This window comes from Mirounga leonina, unplaced genomic scaffold (assembly GCF_011800145.1).
Source record: "Mirounga leonina isolate KUSES-001 unplaced genomic scaffold, KU_Mleo_1.0 Mir_96, whole genome shotgun sequence".
Classification (NCBI taxonomy): Eukaryota; Metazoa; Chordata; class Mammalia; order Carnivora; family Phocidae; genus Mirounga; species Mirounga leonina.
The window spans coordinates 1-8,729 of record NW_023270871.1 but is presented as its reverse complement, the minus strand read 5'-3'; the positions used below and the strand labels follow the sequence as shown (position 1 = coordinate 8,729).

The following is an 8,729-nucleotide window of genomic DNA, read 5'->3' as shown; positions in this document are numbered from 1 at the left end:
AACCAAGGTTGGTTTTTGGAGTATTATGGAAACCATCTGAAATGATTCTATGATATGAATTTTTTCAAACTAAAGAAAAATTCAAATTAAGATAGTATGAATTGTAAAGAAATAAAAATCAAATACATGGTTTTAAAATGAATCAGAAACTTTGGTGTTATGACTTAGAATTGTAAAGTTTTGTTTCAAATATGTAATTGTTCTCAAAATACATATAAAAGTTCATTACAAACCTGTCAAAAGCTAAGTCGTAGACGTTTATAAGCAAGGCTTAATTATAGTTCTAAAAAAAAAAATCCCTATGATTAGAGGTCTTATCTCTTTTAAGGATTAATCTATGCAAAATGACTTCATTTTCAAGTGACCCTGTCAAACAAGCTACTGGGGTTATTAGAGAACTGACAGGCTGTTGCCTTTTCCAGATGACTGTATTAAAGAGGAATTAATGTATGTCCACACAAGGAGCTCATTTTGTGGCACTTTCCCAATCATCATTTACTGGTAGAAAATTAAAAATTATTCCTTATGAGAGAACAGGGAATTTGTATAACCAGGATGCTATGGCCCAGAGCAGTCTGCCAGCCACATGTATTTCTTTGAAAACTCATCTTCATCTTAAAAATTTGTGCACATCTACTTTATGTTAGATCCATAGTTGGTTCTAATTGTTCATATCCAAAAAGAAGTGACACTCCTAAAAAAATGCGTCCTTTGGGTGGCTCAGTTGTTGGGTGTCTGCCTTCGGCTCAGGTCATGATCCCAGGGTCCTGGGATTGAGCCCCGCATCCGGCTCCCTGCTCAGCAGGCCTGCTTCTCCCTCTCCCACTCCCCCTGCTTGTGTTCCCTCTCTCGCTGTCTCTTGCTCTGTCAAATAAATAAATATAACCTTAAAAAAAAAAAAAAATGCCTCCTATGCCTGAGAAGCAGGCACCCAGCCCATCCCCTACTCTGAGGACAGCATTCCCTCCCAACTGACAACGTACTAAAAAACATTAAAGATAATCACTGAATCACACAATTTGTTCCAGGCAGGTGTATGCGTATGTGAAGGACAGAGCACTGAAACTCACATGAATTCAAGTGTTTATTTTTACAATATAATCCAATTCTGGTCTTTTACTTTAATCAAATCTGAAAATTTTTGTTTTTCAACTTCATTAAATTTATAAAAAAACATTCTCCCACATTACATTAAAGCATTCTTCATGTTTTATTTCCAGTGCTCCAGTGTTTATTTAACAAATACAATCACTTTAATGTCTTTTAATTACTTCCTTCAAATACATGTTGTCTAAAATCTGTATAGGACACAAAATAGGCTGATCCTGCAGTCACCTGTGCAGACTCTGCTAAACTATTCCAAATTTGGGATAAATTGATGTTTTCTAGAGTATAAAATTAATGTTACAGAATCCTTTCCCACTGAGCCGATCGGGGTCAAGTTCTTCATTAAAATTCTTCTTCTGCCTGTTTGCTGAGGGACTGCTTGAGCTGCTGGAGCCGCTCGATGGTTTCAGAAATCGTACGCTCTCCATGTACCTTATTATCTCTTGTACGGATATTAACGGTGTCACTGGCTTTCTCTTTTTCACCAATAACTAAAACAAAAGACACAAAGCTTTGTTAGGTGTAAGGATTTTTATTGAACATTTGAACAGAAATGATCCTAGGACCCAGAAGCCACCATGTAGCTTCTGATTCTTTAGAATGTTCAAATGAGCAAGCAAGCCATGAAAAGACATGTAGGAATCTTACTTAAATGCATTATTACTCACTGAAAGAAGCCAATCTAAAAAGGCTACATACTGATTCCAACTATATGACATTCCGGAAAAGGCAAAACTATGGAAATAGTAAAAAAAACAAAAACAAAAACAATCAGTGGTTTCCTGTGGTTAGGAAGAGTGTTTTGTATGTGGAGCACAGAGAATTTGGGGGGGCAGTGAAACTGTAACGGTGGACAAATGTCATTATATATTTGTCCAAATCCACAGAATGTACAAAACCAACCACTGATGTAAATTGATGTAAACTGCAGACTTTGGAAGAAGTATACCAGTTTGGTGCGGGATATTGGTAGTGAGGGCGGCTGTGTCGGTTTTGGGCAAGAGGTATACATGATAACTTTGTCCTTTCCGCTCAATTCTGCTACAAACTTAAAGTGCTCTAAAAAATAAAATCTATTTAAAAACAAAACAAGGTTGCCTGGGTGGCTCAGTTGGTTGAGCGACTGCCTTCGGCTCAGGTCATGATCCTGGAGTCCCTGGATCGAGTCCCGCATCGGGCTTCGTGCTCGGCAGGGAGTTTGCTTCTCCCTCTGACCCTCCCCTCTCTCATGTGCTCTCTCTCATTCTCTCTCTCTCAAATAAATAAATAAAATCTTAAAAAAATAAAAAATAAAAACAAAACAAAACAAAATAAAATAAAAATAAAATGTTCATCAGGTGACCATGTATAGTTGGGCGACCAATTTAAAAATCTTTTCATTTAAAAAAATCTATCATTTCATAATGCTTCAAGCCACTGTACTTACTGAGTCACTTAATCCAGCCAACTTAATAAAAACTTACCATATGAAGGAATAGGAGATAAAGGAAAGAAGATTTTTATTTTATTTTATTTTTTTAATGTTTTTTTTTTTATTTATTTATTCATGAGAGTCAGAGAGAGAGAGAGAGGCAGAGGCAGAGAGAGAAGCAGGCTCCCCGCCTAGCAGGGAGCCCGATGCGGGATTCGATCCCAGGACCCCGGGATCATGACCTGAGCCGAAGGCAGACGCTTAACCATCTGAGCCACCCAGGCGCCCAGGAAAGAAGATTTTTAAACAAACCTTTACCGTTATTCTTTTTCACACCAGAATTTCCCTTTGTTACAACAAATGAACAAACTTCATAGTGCAAGAATCTGGATTAGAGGGAACTAAACTAACGAACACAATTCTCATAAGTCTCAAGACGTCAGTGTTTTCCTAAGGTTTGGCAGGTTTTCTTTGGTAAGTTTCCTTTCTTACCTAGGATGAAGTTATATTGTGCTAACTGTGCATTTCTGATCTTCTTATTTAACGTACAGCCCGGATCCAGATCAATGTCCACCATGAATTTAGCATCATGGAATTGTTGCCATACCTATTTAAACAGATACAGAATTCTTCAGATCTAAAATAAGAATTATATTTTGATCTTAAATGATTTTATTTAACATGATTTGAATAGTTATGCAATTATTAAAAAAGGAATGCTAGTAGGTATATTGAAGAATATGTTATTAATCTGTGACTTGGGACTACATTTTCAAAAATTAAAATGACATATTTTGCTTTTGAGAGGTAAATGTTTTAGAAAATCCTTAAAAATCAGAATTCAGGCAATCAGATAAATTTAATCAGTTCTTTAGAAAGAAAAAAATCCTTTTGCAAACATATCTTATGGTCACTAAATAGTTGCCAAGGAACAAATTGCTTATCAGTCTCCACATTAATACATAATGATGGATGTCCAATCTAACACAGAATGTAGTATTTCTGATCCCTCAAATAGGCAGCAAGCTGGTAACAGGAATTCAGTTGTTGCTGTCATTTGTGTGTGCAACATTTTAATATTTAATATGAACATTTAATATGAAATGTTGACAGCACAAACAATAGGCCCAAACCATCTTAATAGCTTTTTGTGTTTCTAGAGAATGGAATACAGTCATATAAAATTGTCTTTTAACACTAATTATTTCTTTAATAATAACTTTGTGTATATGACCTAAGCTAAACAGTACTCTGTAAGAAAAAAAATAGAACTCTACAAGAATAATTTATGTAAAATAAAAGAAAATATCAAGTTTGAGAAATACTAAAAGGTAGTTTTTTTCTTTCTGAACAGGTATTTTTTGATTAAAAAAAAAGCATTTTTTTAAGAGAGTGTGCAAGCGGGGGTGGGGGTTGGAGGGGCAGAGGGAGAGGGAGAGAGAGAATCTTAAACAGACACGGGGCTTGATCTCATGAACCTGAGCCAAAATCAAGAGTCAGACGCTTAACCGACTGAGCGACCCAGGTGCCCCAAAAAGAAACCTTCTTAAATGAAGGAGCCAAAGATCAAATTGGAATTTCTTGAAATAAACTTCTAGGAATCTAAAGTTGGCAATCTACATTAGAGATTATTATTCCATGCCTTTTTTTCTCCCCTCAAAAATACCATCTCCACTTTACCATCTTAAGTTTTTGTATATTAAATAGTAAACAATGTTTTCAATATTTTTCCTTTCCAAAAAAAGGCAACACTACATTAAATTTTATTAATTTTAAGTTAAACTAGATTAAAATTTCCATCTACCTGACAACCAATTACCACTAACAGGACAAAAAGATCTGAATAAACCATTTTTATTTCACTAATAGGCTGTCTACGTGATCATTAACCAACAGGGATTTTTGTTAAGTACGCAAATTTTAGAAGGGTTCTTGCACGGTTTATTACGGGTGCCAGGATAAGACTATACTTTCAACTGTAAGCTATTTTAAAGAATAAAGCATAGTGTTTTAGTTTCTTCACACGGGCCCTTGTGTGCATGTGAGTTGCACTACTCGGGAACTGGTGAAGTGGATAATCACAGGCTGTTTAGCACCCCGGTCTCTAGTCATTAAGTATCAGTAGTAGTGCTCCCCGATGCGTCCATTCAATAGAACCAAAAACCCCATGCCTGCATAACTCCAGATACAACCCCCACCACCGACGGAACGGGGGTAAGTCAGTATTGTCACAGTTGAGAACTGAGTTATTTAATTACAGACCTTTCTCCTACCATGTGAGCTTTCATAGTGCAAATAAGAGAAAGTACAATCAATTAAGCACGGGACATAACTGATTTTTATCATTTATAACTAAAACTATTGTGCGCAGTAACAGAAATATAGTACGTCTGAATGGTTTGCTTTTCAGGTGGTCTAATGTTCATGAATTTTTTTTAAAGACAGTTAAGACCTGAGTGCAATTTATTCTGATGATCTAGAAACATGATGGTTTTGACATTATGATATTGTTCCCTGATATTTAAATCTGTTTTAACTAGCCAATTTATTACTTTTAGCTTGCAATTATGAAACAATGATTATTTATAACACGACTTTTAACGATTTGAAATTCCTTAGTATGGAATTGTCCCTCTAACAGAACAGACTGTTCTAGTCTTTAGGGTGTGAAGCATGAATGGCTATTTACAAATCTGTTAGTAAGGTAGTTTTTTAATGGGTAGGGCAAAACATGGGACTGGCACACCATTAAGGTAAAAGAAAATTTGCAAATAACTGAAGAAATTTACATTACAAACATGAAGCAAAATTATTCTTTGATCAAAGAGCAGCTTAAATTGCATTATGCATCTGAAATTACGTATCGTACTGGGGCATTATTTCCTCATACAAACACTAAAATATACAAGTGTATTTAAAACACTATTCAACTTATGTCTTCTGATCATGAAACATGTAGGAAGTATCAAAGAGGTAATGTAATCTGTTCAGAAATAGGAACATTTCTCTATACCACAAGTGGCTTGATCTACCAAGGATATGTACATCTTATGAGATATAAAAAGCCAAGTGGCAGACAGTAAATTGAAGAAAAGTTGTATTTAAGGATTACCTTTTGGGCATATTCATCACATGTTGGTCCCACTGGAACTACCATTACCTGGCGAGGAGACAGCCAGAAGGGCCTTTAGAAGAAATTAAAAATATTTAATGTGGATTGGGGTCCTTTCCTAAAAAACGATGGCACATTTCTTAAGCCTGCTTTTCAGTATCTTCCTATAATATGTAAGGGCCACTTTATCTATTTTTTTTATTTTTTTAAAGATTTTTATTTATTTATTTAACAGAGATCGAGAGCACAATTAGGCAGAGCGGCAGGCAGAGGGAGGGGGAGAAGCAGGCTCTCCGCTGAGCAGGGAGCCCAATGTGGGGCTCAATCCCAGGACCCTGGGATCACGACCTGAGCCGAAGGCAGCCGCTTAACTGACTGAGCCACTCAGGTGCTCCAAGGGCCACTTTAAAAAACTCTCCCCTGCCCCTTATATCCAATAAAGACTAAAGGGAGGAGATTCAGGAGCAGAGAGGGCAACTTAAATCAGGAAAATCCGTAACTAAGGTTTGATTTACTAGGCAGATGGCAAAGCACATTGAGGGCAGGGACTATGCCTTGCACCTCAACATATCAGGAAACAGAACATCACGCACCAGCTGCCAGAGGGGCTAAGAAAGAATTGCATTTAGTGATTCACTGTTCAACATTCTCTTATTAATTATTCTTCATGGGGGACATGGACCAGACCATGCCTTCAGTTATTCAAGATCCATTTTGCGGGATTTAGCAAATTATAAATGATAATAACTGGTGACAGTATTTGATAAAAATGAGTGTTTTCACTTTTTTTTTGAAAGGCAGACTGCCACCTATAGCGCCTTGTTAGATAATGTCTGGAGTCTTGCAAGCCTGACTACCCTAAGTTCTCCTATGTTTTCACTTCTTATTAAAAACTGACCATTTGTAACTCTACCTGTGGAGTATTTCAGGTGTCAAATCCTCCCTATGCTGCAGACATTAGGACTAGTGTTTCTCTTAATCAGTCCTCTAGTTTCAGTTGTTTTATTACAGCAGGGAAAAGGCACTAAATTCTGCCCGAACTGGCTGTTTCCCACCTATTACAGGTTTGACAGAACAATCAGCTGAGGATCGCCCTAGTCTCTAGAAACCACGTAGAGAGTGTTTTCCATATTTGATTTGATTTTGTGAAACAGAACTGAAAAGAGATGATCTCATTTCACTGACAAGTATGAGAAACTCCCTTTAATGACCGAACTAACCAAATTAGAAATAAAATTGAAATGACTACAATATATAAGGTAAAACACATTAACATTTTACAAAAGTTTTGTATCAATATAATTAATATGGCAGACTCTACAAAATGGGTGTTTTATAACCTTGTGTGGCTTTCAACTGCCTTTACAAATTGTGGGCCCAGACAAAACTGCTTAAAAATAAAAAGGAAGTTATGTGCTCATATCCTGCCAGCAAAAGCATAATCTTGTAGAAACAAGACAAAAAATGTTGATCAGTCTGGAGTCTGTACTTTCAATTAAAAAGTAATTGGCGAAAGATTTATACGATCTGAAGAGAAACCAGAGTATAAATCATGGAACACTACATCAAAAACTAATGATGTAATGTATGGTGATTAACGTAACATAATAAAATAAAATAAAAAAAAAGAACCCCTGAAGTAAGATCAATTAAAAAAAAAAAGTAATTGGCTTCTAAGGGATGTCAAAATACTTGCTTATTATGATCAGCAATACTCAACAAAGTAAGCCCAAAGCGTACTCTTGTTTACTCAGACAGAAACATCAAAACCATGTTAATCCCAAAGCAACAAATGTGCTTAGCGTATAATAACTCCCAATTAGAAAGTATTATATAACATTCAAACAAATCAAATTCTGAAATAAAAATACTACTAATAATTATTCTTAAAGCAAAAATTTGGGTTTAGATTATGATTCCTTAGTGAACACCTGTCATTAATTAGAAGTGACAATCAGATCATTCTCCTTTTCTACTGCATAACTAAACTGGACAGCAGACATTTCTTTTAGTCAATTTACACTGTCTAGACAAAAACAATGACAAAAATTACCATTTGCCACCAAAGTTTTCAGTGAGGATAGCAATCATTCTTTCCACTGACCCCAAGATGGCTCTATGGACAATCACTGGCCTTTTCTTATCATCACCATCATGGCTACATAGGAAAAAAAAGTATGGTTTTACTTTACATATTCCTTTATATCCCCTTAAAGGCGAGTACTCAGAGCAGACTCCAGAAACTCACCTTACAAAAGTGAGATTAAATCTGATGGGCAACTGAAAATCCAACTGGATTGTTGCACACTGGTGGTACCGACCAATTGCATCTTTAATCTGTATATCAATCTAAGAAGTAAAGACGTAAAGACTAGGTTATTTTAAGATGCTGTCTATATTTAAAGCTCAACTCAGTAGTTATAACAAGACTGGCTTTCTTTCTAACTTAAAGTATGTCTTCTTCACCCCAAAATAAAAATCACATTACTCCAATATACTTTCATACTGACCTTTGGACCATAAAAAGCTCCATCTCCAGGATTTAACTCCCACTTCTCACCAAATTCATTCAGACTGTTTTCAAGTTGCTAAGGATAAAGCAAGATGATCTTTATTTTTGTTCATCTGCAACTTCCCTTCTTCCAGCCTGATCTAAGACTAAAACTACAGTAATTACTTTCTTGGGTCCCTATTTTCTCTGTTAGAATTCTGTCCACCTAAACATACTCACATACAAATCCCCTTTTCTGAGAAATAACTGAAATTCATCAGTGTATAGGTTTAAGAGGCACAGCACGATGGTTTGATTTATACTGTAAAATGATTACCGGTTAGATTCAGCGAACATCCATTTTTCACACAGACACAATAAAAAGAAAAGAGAGGGGGCGCCTGGGTGGCTCAGTTGGTTAAGCCACTGCCTTCGGCTCAGGTCATGATCCTGGAGTCCTGGGATCGAGTCCCGCATCGGGCTCCCTGCTCGGTGGGGAGTCTGCTTCTCCCTCTGACCCTCCCCCCTCTCATGTGCTTTCTCTCTCTCAAATAAATAAATAAAATCTTAAAAATAAAAAAGAAATAAAAAAAAAAAGAAAAGAGAGA

At 36.2% G+C, this 8,729-nt stretch overlaps 1 protein-coding gene across 1 annotated transcript; it reads right to left on the bottom strand.

The window, feature by feature from the left end:
• Positions 1 to 1,186: 1,186 nt before the first annotated feature.
• Positions 1,187 to 8,527, bottom strand: LOC118006368 (threonine--tRNA ligase 1, cytoplasmic-like). The gene is made up of 6 exons (XM_034998998.1): positions 8,141 to 8,527; positions 7,879 to 7,979; positions 7,684 to 7,788; positions 5,631 to 5,703; positions 3,011 to 3,125; positions 1,187 to 1,598 (listed from the first exon to the last, which is right to left on the bottom strand). Exons 3-6 carry the CDS (start codon positions 7,719 to 7,721, stop codon positions 1,450 to 1,452), a joined length of 375 nt encoding a protein of 124 aa, XP_034854889.1. The 5' UTR covers positions 7,722 to 7,788; positions 7,879 to 7,979; positions 8,141 to 8,527; the 3' UTR covers positions 1,187 to 1,449.
• Positions 8,528 to 8,729: the final 202 nt, after the last annotated feature.

Bases quoted from the DNA above. Each gene is read 5' to 3' on its own strand.
- LOC118006368 (XM_034998998.1), bottom strand. From the start codon at position 7,721: ATGATTGCTATCCTCACTGAAAACTTTGGTGGCAAATG. The intron at 5,704-7,683 runs GTAATTTTTGTC...TTTCTTCTAAAG, and splicing joins GAAAACTTTGGTGGCAAATG to GCCCTTCTGGCTGTCTCCTC. The intron at 1,599-3,010 runs GTAAGAAAGGAA...CTTTTGTTTTAG, and splicing joins ACAATATAACTTCATCCTAG to TTATTGGTGAAAAAGAGAAA.